The sequence below is a fragment of the Leptopilina heterotoma genome, unplaced genomic scaffold (assembly GCF_015476425.1).
Source record: "Leptopilina heterotoma isolate Lh14 unplaced genomic scaffold, ASM1547642v1 Lhet_232, whole genome shotgun sequence".
Classification (NCBI taxonomy): Eukaryota; Metazoa; Arthropoda; class Insecta; order Hymenoptera; family Figitidae; genus Leptopilina; species Leptopilina heterotoma.
The window spans coordinates 755,202-774,422 of NW_025110949.1; the positions used below are offsets into that span (position 1 = coordinate 755,202).

Sequence of the window (19,221 nt, forward strand, 5' to 3'; positions counted from 1 at the left end):
TAAAAAAATTTTTAAAATCAATTTTCGTCCACAAATAATAGAATTTTTAGTTCATTTTGGACATTAGAACGTGCAGAATGGAAAGATTTATATTTGTGGTAAGTACCAACCCCTAATATTTCATAGTTTTTGAATAATAACGTCTTTTAAAAAGTTGCAAAATTTAAGGTTACGAAATCACATCGTGAACCACCTACTTTTGATAATTAATATTATTAAACGAAATAAAATTTATAACATAATATTATGATTAATGAACTCAGAAAATCATCGAGTTTCACATATATGAAAATTAGATTTTTTAAAAATATGGTCGCAACGACTCTCAGACGAAAGTCAGTGGACTTACCCTGAATTATTTTTATATTATTTGAAGTTTTTATTTTTTAAAAATATATTTAATTGAAGAATTTACTAATAAATGAAATTTTGTAATAATTGAATATTGAAAACAAATGGATTTGAAAATTCTCAAGAAGTACTTTTTCAAAAATTATTAAAAATAATTGATTTGAAGAAGAATTTTTAGTTAAAAATTCTAGAAAATAATAATTGAATTGAAATGATGAAAATAATTTTGAAGAAGTTAAAAAAAATGTTTAAAATGTTTTTTTTTAATTTGTAATATTTGTGTAATATAAAATAATTATTTTATCACTCGGTTACCTTTAATTATTATAAAACATGAGGAAAACGATTACTCCGAGTCGATTTATTCATAGAGCTGAAGGCTGTGAGCTAAGGGTACAGGTAAGAAAGAGAAATTTTATTAAATTATTATTAAGAAATTTATTTGAACTCTATACATAAGTTAAGTATGTTGCAAAAAATCTGTTGTTACTAAAAGAAGTAACATATATTTTTGTCGGGCAGCTTAATTTATTTAAAAACTGTAAATAGTTTTATAGTTATTTTATTTTTATAGTTAAAAACATAAAAACTGTCTGTTGGTCTCAAAACGGGGAACGGTCGGCAAAGTAATAAAAATGAAAAATAAAGTTTATTTCAAAACGCATTTAACCGAAACTTGTAAGGATTAAAGGCAGGACCTTTTTCCGAAAATACATTTAGTGTTTTATGGGTCTTTTGTATATCCCTTAAATTTGTAAAGTAAAGGATCGATCCTCTTTTTTTGCGAAACATGAAAATTTGTCACACAGATGTTGGGTTTTTCCAATCCCTACTATTTTTCACCAATTTTTACCCCGTTTTTTTGTATCCCTTCCATTTTCAAAAATTTCCCCTCATGTACTTTGCTTTGAAAACCTCCTACGCAAAGGAGTTTTCAGTTTTGTTAATTCCACGAAAGTAAATTGAAGTGCAGTGAAATTTTGTTTCAATTATGGCAAACCAAGAAAACATTATTTTTAAAAGTCTATGTTTAAATGAAAGAAATAAAATCGTCGAATCGATGAACGGTCAGAATATTATGTGTAACGTGATATCTAATGGTAAATATTAAAATTAAATATCTATATTAATAAAAATAATAATTGAATTTTTGGGAAGAATTTTATTAAATTTTTTAAAAATCCTAATTGAATTCTTTTGAAAAATTTCTTTGCATTTTTTTAAATAATGGAATTTCTTTAATAATTCTAATTGAAATTTTTGAAAGTTATTGAATTCTATGAACAATTTTTTTCAAGTTTTTAAAATAATCGTGTTCCTCAATAATTTAAATAAAACATTTCACTATTAAATTTTATTAAAATTTTTAGAAAATATTTTAATTCTTTCCAAGAATAAATACTTTCATATAATTTTTTCACCTCTTTAAAATAATCGTGACTGTTAATAACTATAATAATAAATATGTGATTTTTGAAGTGTATTAAAATTGTATTGAAAATAATTGAATTCCTCAGAAGAATTTTATTTTATACAGAAAATAATTTAATTTTTGCACTGAATTTTATTTTAAAAGGATTTCATAACAAAAATCATATTTGAACTTTTTTTTAAATAACGGATTTTCTTTAATAATTTTAATTGAAAGTTTTAAAAGTAATTGAATCTGATGAACAATTTCTTTCTATTTTTTAAAATAATCGTGTTTCTCAATAATTGGAATTAAACATTTAATTTTTAAATTTTATTAAAATTTTTAGAAAATAATTCAATTCTTTCGAAGAATAGATCCTATTAAAGGATTTAACAACAATTGAGTTGGCTTAAAAAAATTTCTTTAATTTATTCAATATAATCGATTTTGTTAATAATTGTAATTAATATTTTTACTATTAAAAATTTAAAATTATTGATATAAAAATTAAACTTTTTTAAACAATTTTATTAGAGTTTTTGTAAATAATTAAATTCTTTTAAAGAATTTCTTTGTGCTTTTTTTAAATAACATACTTTTTGAATGATTTTAATTGAAAATTTTGAAAATAATTTAACTAAACAAATAATTTTTTTCAATTTTTTAAAAATAATTGTGTCTGTTAATAATTATAATGAAATATTTGATTTTTGAAGATGAACTAGTTATTGATGACAGTATGCAACCGGAGGTCAAACTTGGTGTAGGGCGAATGGAAATAATAGAAAAAATAGGCTCAAGTAAGTATATATATTATAAATTTATATATACCTATATATTATTATTAATAAAAAAAAATATTACGTACAATAATATATATTGTAATATAATTTTCAACATTTTTTTAGATGCTCCAAAGAATAGAAAAAGAAAGAGGATGGAAGATTTACTCCAATGGAAGATTCACGAATCCAGTATGGAGACCTGGAGAAAAATCCATGAAGAAAAAGAATCTGCAAAACGTCGCAGACATGAAGAAAAAATGGAATTACTTAGTCAGATTGTTAGAAAACTGGGTTCTGAATCCAAAAGTTCAGAACCCAAAGTATAGTATTCTATGCCAAGCTAAAATAAATTCAAACATTTTTTTTACTGTCAGAAAATCGAGTCTTTGTAATTGACGAAACCAAACTTTCATTTATTTTGCGCCATAAAATCTCATAGTGGTTCTGCACTCTACTGGTCAAGTTATAAAAACAAACGTCACAAGATGAACTGAGCTTAAGTCTATGAGGTTAGGTTCTTAAAAAAGTGACAGAAGTGACACATGACGCACATGATTTTTGTAACATTGAATCGAAAATAAACAAGTTTGTTAAAATTCAAAAATAACAATAATTCATTAATTTGAAATATACTTACTAAAGAAAAGAAGATAAAATGACTTCAAGTGTCCGAAGGCCAAAAATAATAGTTTTCGATTTAGGTACCTATATTGATTAAAATTATGTTATTGTTTGGAAACTTTAGATTCTTTGGAAACTCTCTTTAAAATATTAATTTTAATATTGGATTGGATATTTTTCATTTTTAAAAATTGTATTTTCTATTCTTCATTCGATTGTACTATGTTCTTGGTGTTGAAGTATAATGTATTAAATTACAGATTATACTCTTTGGCCTTTTTGGGTGGATACTCATGTTACACCTCCTTTTAGATATGGGTTCGTGAATAACAATGTTTATTTTTTAAATTAAATTAATTAATTTTATTTATTAATAAATTATTTCGAATAAAGAAAAAAAGTACTGCGATTCCTCTTTTTACTTCAAAATAAAAAATTCACGTTTATGTTGCGCAATAAAAACAGGAAAGGGAGGAAAGTAAGTAAAAAAAAGTTATGTTTCAGAAAAGGAACCGATGTTATAGATGCTCATGGCCAAAAAATACGTTATTACAAAGACTCTCCAGAAATTTTGAAAAATTTAGTAAAAGAGGGTTATGAAGTAGGTGTAGCATCGCGAACCTCAGAAATTAAAGGTGCTAATCAATTATTAAACCTATTCGGTTGGGATAAATATATCAATTACAAAGAAATATATCCTGGATCGAAAGTTACACACTTTTCAAAGTAAGTTTTTCTTCAAAAATATTTTCGAATTATTTTTTTAATTATTACTTTAGGTCTCAAATCTCCAAAAGGGGAGAGAACATTAATGAATTAAATTTTCGTTTAATAGGAAATGATTAATCTACCTTTAGTCGTAACTTTGTAATTTTATTGCAGAATTAAAAAAGATTCAGGTGTTGATTTTAAGGATATGTTATTCTTTGACGACGAGCAACGGAATATTGTGGATTTAACAAAATTAGGAGTTCTCTCGATATTAGTTAAGGACGGTGTGTCACATGCAGTTATAAAACAAGGACTAGACAAATTTGCACATCAATAGTACAATTTAAATATAAATGTAGAAAATTTTCCATCTACTTATTTGCAATACTTTTAGTACAGTTTAAATATTTATTTGTATCATAAATGTAAATAATACAATCTATTTTTGGTAAAACAATACTCAAGTATTAATGAAAATTAAATAGAAAACAAAATGCAAAATGTGGAAATAAACAAAAAATATAAATCACAATGTTTGTGTGGTAAAATGTCAAAATGAAACTTAAAATTCATTCTTTGTTTTTGGAAAAAAATATTTTAAAGACTATCCAAAAATAGCCATCAAGCTGCATTTTTGTGTTCATTCCAAGAATGCAGTGCTTCCTCACAGGAATCAAAGAGTCATATGGATATTAATTAATTAATTATTTAATAATCGATGGGTATTACAAATATTAAACTATCATAACTAATAAATTAATAATTTGCTTAAAAAATGAAACTTAATTTGTAATTTAAATTTAATTTATCAAAAAGAATATGTAAAGATCAATGAAAATGTTTTCAGTTTTCCGCCAGTAGAAAATAATTTAAAAAGCATACAATTTAGTACAAAAACATAACAAAAAATATTGGCATTTGTTAAGAATGTCTAAATTTATTATTATAAATTGATATAAGCATTTAAAAATATAAAATAATAAATAAAATAGTATTCCAAAGTTCATGAGTAAAGTAACATAATTTTGCGATTGTTTTTAGTAAATAATGGGAAAATGATATAAAATTAAGTAAAAACTTACGGAATATTAAGAATTTTGGTCCTGAATCCAGTTTGGAAATTATAAAGGTTTTGAAAATAGTGATTTTTAAAGGTTAACGAAAGTTAATGAATTTTAATGAATTATAGTTTACTATTCGTAGAATCAATCGAAATACTCAAAAAGTAAAAATCACAATTGAATTTTCTTTACTACAACAAAGTTCCCTATGAGGACGCCAAATTAATCGATTTACTATATTATAATAGTGACGAAAAAAAGCTTGAGATAAACTCAAGTTTTTGACAAATTTTATAAGACGTTATTTTTAGCTAGGTAAAAATCAGAGGGATTAGTGACAGTCAGATTATTGTTAACCTTATTGCAGGTTAATTTTAAAAAGGCTCGACATGCACTTCTGGGTTGCAAGCTGGGCGCAATTTTCAAAAACTCCTCTAATTTACTCTTTGGCATTATAGAACACAAAATCTGTTCCAATTTCCTTTTATCGAACTCCTTAAAAGGACATCCTCCTTCGTAATTTGCATTAATATTCGCACTCTGTAAAGTTCTTTCAAGATTAATAATTTTCTTTTTCTTGATATAAATTAAAAATATAGGAGAACCCTCCCCTTAAGAAGGGGTATATTTACCCCTTCTTAAGGGGTATATTTACCCCTTCTTAAGGGGAGGGCAGCGAAGCCTGGAAGTACATAAGAATAGAAAATTCCAGAAATACTATAAAGTGAAAAATACTTACACAAATAGAATTACAAGTAGGCGATTTGTATTTTTTTCTCGATCCCTCTAATCCGTACATGTGTTTAATACTGTAAGTATATTTCCGAGAGTCTTTCTGCCACTGATGAGAGCAAACGGATACATTTAAATGTGGCTTCGAATATTCATTTCTCCAATATTCTAAAGCTTCTTCAATTTTCATGCCACATTCTTTTAAAAAAAGACTATAATAAAAACGTGCATAATGACTTAATCGATGATTACGACGTAATTCGTCATGTAAATGTTTCATGCACGGAGGAAACTTTAACGACTCCACTTGTAAATTTGAAGCTGTTAAATGTCCGCAAATAACATCCTCCTTTATTGACGATTGAAAATTCAGTCTTTCACGCAAATAAGTCAGATGTGAAGCATTTGCTACTAGTTCCTTAAAAAAATCCGTATCGGACGTTTCTGACTCTAGGAAAGTTTGAAATAGTTCAATTAGAACTTCCTTCCATTGCGAACAATAAATAATTGCCGATCCTTTTGTTAATTCCACTTCCTTTGACTCGACCATTTTTGGAAGCATCTCGAAGTTTACTGTTAAAAAAAATATTCTGTTATTTTTATTTACGAATTTCTTTAATTGTAAAATTATTCGAAAACATCAATATTATTATCAATATTATTATTATTATTATCAATATTATTTATTTATTTCCACAGGAATTAAGATTTTCAAAAATTTTAAATTCAAACCTTCTTGAAATAAAACAACTTATAAGAATATTATTACATAACATGAATATATCGATCACTCCGAGTCTTCGACTCGGAGTAATCGCCTTCTTCATGTTTTGGAATAATTTAAATTACCATAAAATTTTTCAAAAAAAAGTTAATTATTTACAAAAATCCTAATAAAATCCTTCGCAAGAATTCAATTATTTTTACAAGTAGTAAAATTTCTCAAAAGAATTCAATTATTTAAAAAAAATGTAATAAAATTCGTTACAAGAATTCAATTATTTTCATAAATAAGAAATCAATTATTCGGTAATTCATTTTTAAATAAATTTTTATTAGAAAATTCTAAAAGAATTCAATTATTTAAATTAAAAAAAAAATAATTTTTTGAATAATTGAATGTTTGTTAAAATTGAATTCTCATAAATAATAAATAATAAATAAATAATTCTCATAAATTTTAATATTTTTAAGAATAATTACATTTTTTTTTATGAATTCGACTAAAATATTGTTTCAAAAAGAAATTAAATTCCTGCGATGAGTTTTATTATTTATAAAAATAATTAAAATTTTCCTAAAAAATTTATTAAAATTTTTCTAAAATAATTGAATTTCAGAGAAGAATTTTATTATTTATAAAAATACTTGAAATTTTGATAAGAATTTTTTTTTTCAATTTTTGAACATAATTGAATTTCTCTGAAAATTTTATTACTTTTGAAAATAATTTAATTCTTTCAACGAATTTTATTCTAGTTTATAAAAATAACTGAATTTCGATGAATAAATTTGTTATTTATAAAGATAATTGAAATTTTGACGAGATTTCTTTTTTAATTTTTGAACATAATTGAAATTCTGCGAAGAATATTTATTACTTTTGTAAATAATTGAATTTCTGAAATATTTTGTAGCTTTCCCAAAATTCTATTTTATTTTAATGCTTTTAACTAAAATTCTTCTATTTATCCATTATTCTTAAAAAAAAAATTGAATTTCGGAGCAGAATTTTATTATTTATAAAGATACCTACTTGAAATTTTGAAAAAAAAAATTTTTCAATTTTTGAACATAAATGAATTTCTGCGAAGAATTTTATTACTTTTGAAAATAAATTAATTCTTTTAACGAATTTTATTCAAGTTTATAAAAATAACTGAATTTCTATGAAGAATTTTATAATTTATAAAAATAATTGAATTCTTGCAACGAATTTTATTTAAGTTTATAAAAATAACTAAATTACTGTGAAGAATGTTATTATTTATAAAAAAATTGAATTTTGGTAAAGAATTTCATTATTTATAAAAATAATTGAATTCTTGAAAAGAAGTTTCATAAATTTTTTTAAATAATTGAATTCTTGTGACGAATTTTATAAAAATCGTTTTAAATAATCGATATTTTTCGAAAAATTTAATGAAATTTTGTATTTTAAATAATTGAATTCCTGTGAAAATTTTATTACTTTTGAAAATAATTGAATTTATTACGAAGAAATTTATTAATAATTTTGTAAATAATTAAATTCCTGTGAAATTTTGCCAAAAATTTTATTCAAATTTTTTAAAAATAATTGAATTTTGATGAATAATTTTATTATTCATAAAGATAATTAAAATTTTGGCGAGAATTTTTTTTTTCAATTTTTGAACATAATTGAAATCTTGCGGAGAATTTTTATAACTTTTGAGAATAGTTGAATTTTTAGAATCATTTGTAACATTTCGAAAATTCAATTTTTTTAGTATTTTTAACTAAAATTCTTCTATTAATCTAGTATTTATAAAAATTGTAAAAATTATTCATTAAATAATTTATAAGTCATAATTTTTTGATACCTAGTTCTTAGAAAATTAAATGATTTAAAAAGAAATTATTGTCAGAAATAGAAAAAATTGAAATGTTTGTATTAAAATTCGTGGTAATTTTATAGTTTACGAGACAAACAAAAAAAAAACATAAAAATCCAGTTTTCTCATGAATATGATTATTATAGTAACAATAGTATTAAAATTATATTCCAATTCATATTTTATTTTTATGAAAAAAAATTGAATTAAAAATTTTTAAAATTGTTAATTTTAATTTAAAAAGTAAGAAAGAAGTTAGCCACTCGAATTTTTGCTAGTGAAAAAATAATAAGTTGTAATTGCACAAACCTTTTAGGGGATGTTCTTTACATTCGGTTAAAAAATTTTGGCACACAAAATGTTTGACATCATTCTGCAAATAATGTTCACAAACTTCAGTCAAGGTTGAGTCTATCATTGAATTAACTTTCTCACGTTTTTTAACCTGACGTGCTATACTATTAAACAATCGACAAAATTGTCTGGGAGAAATTTGATTTAATCTATATTTAAATAGTAATGTCTCTCTCGTCAGCCAATAATGGCAAAATTCTCTCGAAGTAGCCGCCAATAATCTGCAATAATTCATTTGTTAAAAGCACATTTTCTTTTTAAGTTTTTTATTAAAATTTAAAATTACTCTTTTATTACTTTTTTATTAAAAAAAGTATTTCTGTATATGTATATTAAAATATTATATTAAGAATAACTTACCGTAAAGTAAAGTGGCCGACGAAATCATAATTCGAAAATTCTAATAAATATTCAAAATTCCCTTTGAGTTCATGCGGTCTACGTAAATAAAGAAGTTCTAAATATTCCAGTCTTGTTAAAATACATTCTTCTAAAGTATGAAGGGCTATGTGTCCTGATGGGGCACTTACATAAAACATTTTAAATATTCATAAGCATATCTTTTATATTAAAATCAAAAATCGTTCGTTTTTTGATAAAAAACTATATCAATATAAAAATGAGGTTATGTTGTTCAAAACAAACTACACACACATGTGTAGAACGTGTAGCACTTGTAATGTTGATTCCACAATAAAGAAATTTCAACTGAGCCCTGAACCCTGATATTCTTTCTCGTTTACTCCAATTGTCTATCTCTTTCACTCCAGGCTGCCCGCGAACTGTGACTGTGAGCACACCATTAATCTACCTCACTGTGTACAGACCCTTATATTCCTACCACCACGTGCTTGCGTCAGGTTAATTTAACCTCAAAATTGTTCGCCAAAACACTCTGTGAAAGTTAATTTTGTTTATCAAGTGAAAAGTTTATTTACACTTTGCTTCCAACATGATAAGACGTCAAGCTCGTCTGCGTCGTGAGTACCTATACAGAAAATCCATTGAAGGAAAATTAAAAACTATACAGGAGAAAAAAGATAAGTTGAAAAAGAGTTTAGAAGAAAATGTGCCCATACATCCAGATCTAAGGAAAACTGCTCTTCATTTGCAAAGAAAAGCAGAATGGGAGGATGCAGGACCGCAACTCGCCATGACAATGGGCACAGAAATGGGAGGTGCCCTGGGCGACAGCAAGGATGACGAGTACCGATGGGCAGGAGTCGAGGATCCAAAAATTGTCATCACAACCTCCCGCGATCCAAGTGCACGATTAAAAATGTTTGTGAAGGAACTTCGTCTTATTTTTCCCAATGCACAGCGCATGAATCGTGGTAATTACGAAATGAAGAAACTAATTCACGCCTGCAGGGCAAACGATGTCACTGACTTTATTATCGTTCACGAGCATCGAGGAGTACCGGACACACTTATCATTTGCCACCTTCCTCACGGTCCAACGGCGTATTTCACCATGTCCGGAGTGGTAATGCGACATGACATTCCCGGTATTTCAACAATGTCCGAGGAATATCCACATTTGGTGTTTCATAATTTTAAGACAAAACTCGGCGAGAGGACAATGAGTATTTTGAAATATCTATTTCCTGTGCCAAAGAAGGAGAGCAAGAGAGTCATCACTTTTGCAAATCATGATGATTATATTTTCTTCAGACATCACACTTATCGGGAGGAGAAAGGAAGAAATGTGGAGATGACCGAAGTGGGACCGAGATTTTTATTGAAACTTTATGATATTAAATTGGGCACTTTGGATTCTATTGCTGCAGCTGATACTGAATGGGCTTTAAGGCCATATATGAATACTTCTCACAAGAGAAGGTTCTTGTCTGATGAAGATGGATGGAACCAAAAGGACGAGCAGTAAATTTTGCCCATTGCAGGTAAATAATTTTGTTTTTTTAATTTATTTGTATTTTCATTCTCTTTTTTAATTTTAACCCATTTAGGCACCGTTCAATTTCCACGTGGACAATTTTTGGATATTCATAGATTTTCACCCCTTATTGTTTTTTTTTTTGAATTTGTATTTGATGTTTCTCATATATTTTTCTGTTCTCTTTCAGCATCTGCAAGAAAATTTAAATAACAACTTAAGAGCATGTGGACCGAGCCAACTTCAATTAATACATATTCACCTTGCTTTTTTTAAATACATATTTGGAAATAATTGAATAATTTTCAGAAATTTTAATAAATAATCTTCAAGTGTAAATTTAATGAAAATGAAAATTAGGTTCTAAAAATAATATTAAAATAGTTTTAAAAGAAGTAATTCTCTGAATTATTTGGTATTAATTTTTTTAAATTCAATTATTTTCAATACTTTCGATATTCAATTTTTTCAATACATATTTCCGAAAATTCAAATGCATGCACAAAATAATAACATTAACAATTTTTTAAATTATTTTTAATTCTAGAATTAAATGTTGGATAAAATAATAATATTCAAAATTTTTAATTAAAAATCTTCAAAGAATTACTCTTTTTTAATCATATAAAAATTCTTCAATTATTTTCGAAAAATTATATTACAATTTACAATATTTATAAATAACTAATTCTTAGAATTGTTTTATCATAATTATTTAAGATTCAATTCCCTTCGGACAAAGTAATTTAAAATTTTTTTAAATTTACTATTTTAGAATTTTTGAGAAACTATTTCTAATTAAAATTCATCGAAAATTTGATTATTTTTTTAAAAATACTTTTTAAAAACTCAATTATTTATTTGTTTAGTAAATTTTTTTTGCAAAATTTAATTATTTTAAGGTAAAGGTCCCAATTATGGGACAATTTACAATTTTGTCCCTATTATGAGACAGTATTACAAAAAATAAAATAAATGCAATTAAAATTGGTCATAAGAAATTTCTACTTATTTCAAAAAATTTTACACGTTAAAAGAATAATTATTTGTGTATAGCATTTAATTTAATAAGAAATGTTTATTTGCATTTTAGCTTTTAAATTAAGGTAAGCCAAGTTTTTCGTCAGACTACCGTCCCACATTAGGTGCACTTATTATTTGCTATCCCTATTATGAGACACACAGGAAATATACAGCAAACATAACCTCAAATATTTTCAGTTTTTTCGCATTAATTTTCTACCAGAAAAATTAGTTTTATAATTATTTTTTAAACCAGAATTTGTTTATTGTATTTTATTCTTTATAATTAATATTCAAATTATTAGGATAAGTTAATAGAATTCTAATTACTTATTGAATTAAATAAATGTCTCATAATAGGAACATTCATTATGGGACACCCGTACATACAGAAATCATAGTCCCATAATTAGTGCAGTGCAGAGTTTCATAATTTAATTAATATTATTTTTATTTCATGAAAAATAACCATTTTAGGGTCTAAATATTATTCATAACATATCAATCTTTCAATCTATACCCTAATTATTCATATTAACACTCCCGATTCCAAGAAATTTATCATAGAAATTTAGTTTAGCTTAAACAGCGTCCCATAATTGGTACTTTTACCTTAATGAATTTTATCAAAAATCGTTGAAAAATTAAATTATTTTCATGAATTTTAATAAAATTTTTGTCTAAATTCCATTTTTTAGGAATTTTTAAAAAATGTATTCCAAAATTCAAGATATTTTCAGGAATTTCAATTAAATTTTTGTCCACATTTCAATTTTCAGGAATTTTTAAAAAATTTATTGCAACATTCAATTATTTTCAGGAATTTTAATAAAATTTTTGTCTAAATTCAATTTTCAGGAATTTTTAAAAGATTTATTGAAAAATTCAATTGTTTTCATGAATTTTAATAAAACTCTTTGCAAAATTTATTTTTTTTCTAGAATTTTATTAAAATTCTGATTTATCTATAATTTTAATAAAACTCTTTGCAAAATTCTAATTATTTTTTTATTTTTTAAAAAATTTTATGGAAATTTAAATTACTATAAGTTGTTGAATTTCATAAAGGTTTGAATTTGAAATTTTTGAAAATCTTAATTCTTATAGGGAAGTAATAGTATTCTTTAGGGTCAGGGAAAAAGTCAATTCTACAGAAAAATTGCGATTAAAATGAGCCTCTGATTAAAAAATTAAAAATTATTTTTATCGTTAAAGTTTAATTTTAACAATTATTAGTTTATTAAAAGTAAAAAGAAAAAAATTTTAGTCATTATATTTTTCAAGCTAAATTTGATAATTAACTTTGATAATTAACAAAATATTGTAATATTCAAAGCTTAAATTAGACTTAAAAAATCTGATAAATTTTATAATTGAATCGTGAATTTTTAAATGGGATCAACTTTGAAAATAGTAAAAGTCGTTCTCACTATAAATAAGTAGTGTAATGTGAAAGTGACTTTTACGATTTTCAGAGTTAAACCCTTTTCGAAATTCACGATTCAAATTAAATATAACATTCACCTGTTAAATTCGCATGTAAAAATAAGGTTCATATATGTTTCAGCAATATTCATTCTGAAGAAGGCAATTGACACCTCGAGGAAGCTCCTTTTACATATTTGTAAATAATTTAACTATGTATATTTAATAAAAAAAATTTTTTACAATCTACATACTTTTAGTATATTGATTAAATTTTTATAAATTTTAATACACTATTAGCTATGAAATTAAAAATAAAGCAATTTACTTAAGAAATACACAAATCGTTATAAATATTTGAAACTAAGTTATTCTTAAAATTGAAATTTTATTTATTTAGATTACAACATTTTAATTAAATTTTAAGTTATAAATAATATGCATACTTTTCATTTATAAATTTTATATATAAAATTTTAACATGTGTTTTATAAATAGGTAATAAAATAAAATTTTTATGTTTTATCTTTCATAAAATTTTAGTTACTTTTCAATTTTATGCAATTGTACAATTTAGGTAGTTGAGGATTGGAGCAACTTGTCATTTCTAAAATGTAAATTCGGCTTAATAGACATTCTGAACCATTATGTTTTTGGTACAGACGGTAGCACCACGTAGGCACGTAAAGGCTTTTCTTCAATAGGTTCCTAAAAATCTGCATTGCTTTGCGAATGACTGCGTTGCGCTGATTTTATAGCATATATTGTCATAGCAACCTGCGCAACGCAGTCGCAAGACTTTTAGCAACCTGTTGGAGAAAGGCCATTAAAGACCAACGCTCTATAGCTTCGCGAAAGTTGTTCGAGAAACATGAGATTCTTGTATTTAAAAGATTTAAAAAAGTAGTGAGAAAAATTTCAATACGAAGAAGAACGCAGATATTTCTTTAAACTTGAGTGTAGATTTTTTTGAACAATAAGGTAATGTAATATATTGTTAAAATTTATAAAAATTCTGAGAAAAATGATACCTTAAGGCAGTACGCTCACGACAGTCACTCTCAAAAATAAATTTTAATAGAATGCTATAGTATCAACTGTATAGCATTCTTTTGCTTGACTGTACTGTACTGTACTATAGTCATCCCTAGGTACCTAGGTACCCAAGCTACTAACACGCTCACACAAGTATACTAGTCAGGTTGGAATATTATATTATATATTTTAAACGAACCGGTTACTATTGTTAAAATTTTTTGTTCTAAATTTTGCAAATACTCATTTATAATATATTATAAACTAGCTGTCGTACCCGTATTCGACGGGTTTTAGTTTCTACCAATACATTTAACAATGTTTCTACCAATCTGGAAACTCAGAAAATAGCCGGGAATTTAATTTGACCGGAAAATTAATAATTAGTTACCATTAGCTATTTCAGTAGTATAATATTACTATTTGAATAGTCTCCACCTTTTAGCAAAAAATCAAAAATTCGAAAAACCGAATTTCTTAAAATTTAACATTTTTTTCTTCTCTTTTATATCATCAAGCTTTATTATTTTTGGGCTCTTCAAAAACACTTTACTTATTTAATAGTCTCCACCCTTTGGTAAAAAATCTAAAATTATGGAAAATTAGCAAAAATTCAAAAAACCGAATTTCTTAAAATTCAACATTTTTTCTTCTGCTGTATGGCATTTAGCTTCATTATTTTTGTGCTCTTCAAAAATAATTTACTTATTTAATAGTCTCCACCCTTTGGTAAAAAATCTAAAATTATGAAAATTTCAAAAAACCGAATTTCTTAAAATTCAACATTTTTTCTTCTCTTTTATGGCATTTAGCTTCATTATTTTTGTCTAATGTAGCAAATTTTTTACTTTACATACTGATCTTTAAATAAAAAACTTTAATAACTTTTCCTGAAAAGCTTGCTTAATGATTAAAAATCACTATTTTTTTAGAAAAAAGTTGATCTAAACAAGTTGTTCATTTTATGACCATTAAGCTTCCTCAATATATAAAAATTGCGGTTTTGCAAACTTTTGAAAAATTATGTACAAAAGGGTTCGTCCAGAAGATTGGTTAAAAATAAAATTATATAAATCATTTATAAGTTGTTGTATAAATATTTGGTGAAATTTACACTTTCATTTGCCAATTGCTTCTATTTTATGATAGAATAATCATTTCAAAATATTAATATTAATATTAAATTAATTATGAAAAAAATACCAAATTTGAATTTTTTGTGAAAAAGAAAAATATTTATTAATTTTATAAATTTTGATAAAATATATACTTTGTATACATCAATCGATTCGTTTTCTTGCCAGGAATGTAATTTTGAGAATAATTAATAAAAATATTAACAAATAAAAAAATTATTTCAGAAAATACAAAAAAAAAAATTTTCTGAATTTTAAAAAAATTGTATAAAAAAAAATTTTGTACATATTTTTGAAAATCCTTGTGTCAGATTTCAGGTATTAATGACTGCAATAAACCTGCAAAATTTCAGGACAATCCATCAAAATTTGTCTGAGATAATTTGTACACAATTTTTGTGACATACACACACACACATACACACATACACACACACATACACACATACATACACACACACATACATCTGGACATTTGCTCATAATTGAATATACATATGTTCTAGATGAAAATGAGTCCATATAACCTTGTTTTGAAAAATTGAAAATCGTCACCAATGCAAAGCTTCCTCATGAGGAAGCAAAAACGAAAAAAAATGTCAAAATACGTCTTTTTTAAACATTTTATTGTAGAAATGGGTTGTATTTATCTGAAAAAGTTAGCTAAGGATAGTTTTGCATTCATTTTACAAAAAATAAAAAATTTGCATTTTTTTGATTTTTCGATTTTTTTGGAAAAATGTCATAACTTTCGTTCAAGTTAATATTTTTAAATCGGATAAGGTTATGATTTTAAGTTACGTTAATACCTAATAGACTGCCAAATTTCACTTTAATTGGTTAAACCGTTTTCAATTGATGCGAGAACAAAGTTTTGCATACAGACAGACAGACATAAATTTTTTTTGCATTTTTCGAATTCTAATGTCTCAAAACGAAAAAATATATAAAAATTTTTAAGTTTGGAGCAATGTACAGACAGAAGTCTGATTTTATTAATATAGATTCTTAAATTGTTTTTTAAAACAATCTATAGAAAATTTTAGAAGTTATTAGAAGAAATGTGTCGTTCATATATGCACTATTTATAATTTTGTGAATTTTTATTTTTTAAAAATAAACATAACCTAAAATTATCTGTTTCTTAGTTACCTTTCTTCGGACGGTTCGGACGAGGCGCATGATTATTCCCTAAATTTCATTTTTTCGAAATATAATTTTTACGAATTAACACTTTTGCGAAGTCATTTTTTCGAAATATCATTTTTACGAATTGCCATTTTTACGAATTGTCACTTTTGCGAAAAGTCATTTTTTCGACATACCATTTTTACGAATTGTCAGTTTTGCGAAAAGTCATTGTTGCGAATTGTCATTTATGCGAACTGACATTTTTTCGAATTGTCATTTTTACGAAATGTCAGTTCGCATAAATGACAATTCGAAAAAATGACTTTTCGCAAAAGTGACAATTCGTAAAAATGGCGATTCACAAAAGTGACATTTCGTAAAAGTGACAATTCGTAAAAATGACATTTCGGAACAATAACGATATTCGTTAAATGACATTTGGGGATGAATAATTATGCGCCTCCTGCGGACCGCATCAGAAATATAAAAGTTTTTCATATTTTCTGCCAATTAAATAATAAAATTGAATTCAATGATTCCAGTGAAATTAACAAACTCTTTGTTTACAGATTTTGTCAAGTTTCATGCAGTTGAATAATCCAGAATAAATCCTCAAGGAATAAAGTGACAAAATGTCATCGGAAGAAATCCTGTCTCTACAAACTGCATGTTTATTTGGTGATAAGTTGAAAGTAAGAAATATCCTTTATCAAAACAATTGTAATGATTACCTCGCATCATCTTCTGGTTATTCACTACTTTGTCGTACGCTTAAAGGTTTTTCTCACGACATTTCAACACTTCTTTTGCAATATCCTGTTAAAGTAAATGACGAAACTCAAGCTCGCGGTCAGACTCCACTTCATTTTGCAGTAGAATGTGGAGATATGAAAATCATGGAAATTTTACTGAGAAAAGGAGCTAATGTTAATGCAAAAAATTGTGACTTAAATACTCCTCTACATATTGCTGTTTCAAAATATTTAAACTATACTGAAAGTGTTATTCAACTTTTACTTGACAATGGAGCTGATTTGAAAGTGTATAATATGTTTGGTTTTACACCTCATCATGTGTGTATTAAAAGTTATAGGCGGATTTTATTGCAGCATGAAATAAAAATGCTTCTTAATGATGGTGGTGATATTGATGAAAAGGATTTTAGTGGTTATACAGCGTTACATAGAGCGGTGGAAAGTGAGAATTGTGATATTGTTGAATTTTTTCTATCCAGAGGATCGGACGTGAATGCTGAGACAAAATTTGGAAAAACACCTCTACATCTTGCTTGCCAAGAACGTAATGAAGAAATTTTACTTCTTCTTTTACGAGCAGGTGCAAATGTTAACGCTACGACTGATACAGGAGACACTCCATTGCATTTGGCAGCGAAAAATATATCTCTTGGAGAATGTGGAGAATTTTTAAAGAAACTCGTCAACTACGGTGCTGAATTAACAGCTAAAAATAATTGTGGTCTGTTTCCTATAAATTACGCCGTTGAAAATCGATCTTTGGTTGAAACAACAATTCTTCTGGGTGAAAGACCAAATAATTGGGATATGACTCTCAAAAATGCATTTTGCTATTCATTTCTGCTTCCCTATTTTGAGACATTAAATGGTTTGGAAAGCTCCGGAGACTATGGTGAAAAAATTAAAAACTATCAACTAATGAGTGAATTATTCTACAATCATGGATTTAGGATTAATACCGAAGATGTAAAAAATATGACAATTCCAAAGGAATTTGATTCAGTTACTTTAGATCATTCATTGATGGAAGAACATAGAATGATTGTACAAAGCCTTTTAAATAAAGAAGAAACAACCTGTTATGAAACAATGATTCAAGAATTTATTGAATATCATATATTAATCGGTGCTATTAAATATGGATTTATCGATATTTTTTACAATTTCTTACCAAATTTTTGTAACGTTAATAATTGTTTGATTGAGGATTGTACGTTACTGGATTATGCCTGTGAAAAAGGATGCCCAACTATTGTCAAGGAACTTTTGGACCGTGGTGCCAATGTAAATGTTTATTTTTGCACTGACGCAGAGAAAGCTCCACTTTGTGCCTTAATCAATCAGAATAATTTCAAATGCGTAAAATTGCTTCTAGAAGCTGGCGCTAAAGTTAATTGTATTACTTACTTCGATTACGTCAGACCACTTTACTCTGCTAGCGCGTTGAAAAATAACTTACTTATTACAAAACTTCTTCTACACTATGGTGCCACTTATCGTCCAGAGGAAATGAATGCATTAATTAAATGTCCAACTATTCTATCAGCACACAGTGAAATATTCGATTTGACATTTGATCACAGCGTTTATACAAACATCTTAGCTCTCATTGATAGTAAATTCTATAACGAAATTGATCAGTTAAAAAAAATCAAAGTTAGTGAAACTGATGTGACAATTTACGATCTTCAAACTATGTCACATAGGCGACTTTCTATTTTAATGCGAAATGAAAATTTTCTCGACTTTATAAATTCATTTGATTTTCAAACTTCTTTTCCGAATTTTGCCCGCAGAATAGGGGTTCGTATAGATAAAGCAAAACTTGAGAAGCGATTAATAGAATTAAGTTACGAGTGTTTTCGAACTATTGTCAAATTTCAATTACCTATTCTTGTTTTTAATGAAATTGTATCATACATTGACACTGCGGATTTACATCGATTTATAATCGCTTCACCAATTGAATGGGAAATGAAAAAAACGGTACAATTCCATTACGAAATAGACTAAAGATTTAATACGTACATTTCTTATTTTTTGAATCGAATAGTATATTTATTTCGAACAGTTTACATTTGATGTTTGATGTAATTTACAAAATTTATAAATTAGTTTACTGAAATTTTTAACAAATGTTATAAGTGTCTGATAAATTAAACAATTTATCACTGATGCTTGATAAGTTTTAACATAAAAAATTATAATTTATGT

At 25.7% G+C, this 19,221-nt stretch overlaps 5 protein-coding genes across 5 annotated transcripts; 4 read left to right on the plus strand and 1 right to left on the minus strand.

Moving 5' to 3' along the window:
- Positions 1-903: 903 nt before the first annotated feature.
- LOC122502529 lies at positions 904-3,191 on the plus strand. The gene is made up of 3 exons (XM_043612638.1): positions 904-1,451; positions 2,482-2,565; positions 2,674-3,191. The coding sequence occupies exons 1-3, from the start codon at positions 1,343-1,345 to the stop codon at positions 2,874-2,876; spliced, it is 396 nt and encodes a 131-aa protein (XP_043468573.1). The 5' UTR covers positions 904-1,342; the 3' UTR covers positions 2,877-3,191.
- Positions 3,069-4,663, plus strand: LOC122502528 (magnesium-dependent phosphatase 1-like). Its single transcript, XM_043612637.1, has 4 exons — positions 3,069-3,251; positions 3,432-3,489; positions 3,676-3,897; positions 4,054-4,663. The coding sequence occupies exons 1-4, from the start codon at positions 3,206-3,208 to the stop codon at positions 4,217-4,219; spliced, it is 492 nt and encodes a 163-aa protein (XP_043468572.1). The 5' UTR covers positions 3,069-3,205; the 3' UTR covers positions 4,220-4,663.
- A 374-nt stretch (positions 4,664-5,037) lies between these two features.
- Positions 5,038-9,314, minus strand: LOC122502526 (probable DNA primase large subunit). Its single transcript, XM_043612635.1, has 4 exons — positions 8,966-9,314; positions 8,561-8,826; positions 5,683-6,248; positions 5,038-5,483 (listed from the first exon to the last, which is right to left on the minus strand). The coding sequence occupies exons 1-4, from the start codon at positions 9,142-9,144 to the stop codon at positions 5,235-5,237; spliced, it is 1,260 nt and encodes a 419-aa protein (XP_043468570.1). The 5' UTR covers positions 9,145-9,314; the 3' UTR covers positions 5,038-5,234.
- A 126-nt stretch (positions 9,315-9,440) lies between these two features.
- Positions 9,441-13,199, plus strand: LOC122502527 (U3 small nucleolar ribonucleoprotein protein IMP4). Its single transcript, XM_043612636.1, has 2 exons — positions 9,441-10,509; positions 13,093-13,199. The coding sequence occupies exon 1, from the start codon at positions 9,558-9,560 to the stop codon at positions 10,491-10,493; it is 936 nt and encodes a 311-aa protein (XP_043468571.1). The 5' UTR covers positions 9,441-9,557; the 3' UTR covers positions 10,494-10,509; positions 13,093-13,199.
- A 552-nt stretch (positions 13,200-13,751) lies between these two features.
- Positions 13,752-19,221, plus strand: LOC122502525 (putative ankyrin repeat protein RF_0381). Its single transcript, XM_043612634.1, has 2 exons — positions 13,752-13,931; positions 16,822-19,221. The coding sequence occupies exon 2, from the start codon at positions 16,885-16,887 to the stop codon at positions 19,018-19,020; it is 2,136 nt and encodes a 711-aa protein (XP_043468569.1). The 5' UTR covers positions 13,752-13,931; positions 16,822-16,884; the 3' UTR covers positions 19,021-19,221.

Excerpts from the sequence above, each read along its gene's own strand:
- LOC122502526 (XM_043612635.1), bottom strand. The coding sequence starts at position 9,144 with ATGTTTTATGTAAGTGCCCCATCAGGACACATAGCCCTTCATACTTTA. Across the intron at positions 8,827-8,965 it reads GTCGGCCACTTTACTTTACG|ATTATTGGCGGCTACTTCGA; the intron begins GTAAGTTATTCT and ends GAATTATTGCAG. Across the intron at positions 6,249-8,560 it reads TAAAGAACATCCCCTAAAAG|TAAACTTCGAGATGCTTCCA; the intron begins GTTTGTGCAATT and ends TTTTTTTAACAG.
- LOC122502528 (XM_043612637.1), top strand. The coding sequence starts at position 3,206 with ATGACTTCAAGTGTCCGAAGGCCAAAAATAATAGTTTTCGATTTAG. Across the intron at positions 3,252-3,431 it reads AATAATAGTTTTCGATTTAG|ATTATACTCTTTGGCCTTTT; the intron begins GTACCTATATTG and ends ATTAAATTACAG. Across the intron at positions 3,490-3,675 it reads ACACCTCCTTTTAGATATGG|AAAAGGAACCGATGTTATAG; the intron begins GTTCGTGAATAA and ends GTTATGTTTCAG.
- LOC122502527 (XM_043612636.1), top strand. The coding sequence starts at position 9,558 with ATGATAAGACGTCAAGCTCGTCTGCGTCGTGAGTACCTATACAGAAAA.
- LOC122502529 (XM_043612638.1), top strand. The coding sequence starts at position 1,343 with ATGGCAAACCAAGAAAACATTATTTTTAAAAGTCTATGTTTAAATGAA. Across the intron at positions 1,452-2,481 it reads GTGTAACGTGATATCTAATG|ATGAACTAGTTATTGATGAC; the intron begins GTAAATATTAAA and ends TGATTTTTGAAG. Across the intron at positions 2,566-2,673 it reads AATAGAAAAAATAGGCTCAA|ATGCTCCAAAGAATAGAAAA; the intron begins GTAAGTATATAT and ends ACATTTTTTTAG.
- LOC122502525 (XM_043612634.1), top strand. The coding sequence starts at position 16,885 with ATGTCATCGGAAGAAATCCTGTCTCTACAAACTGCATGTTTATTTGGT.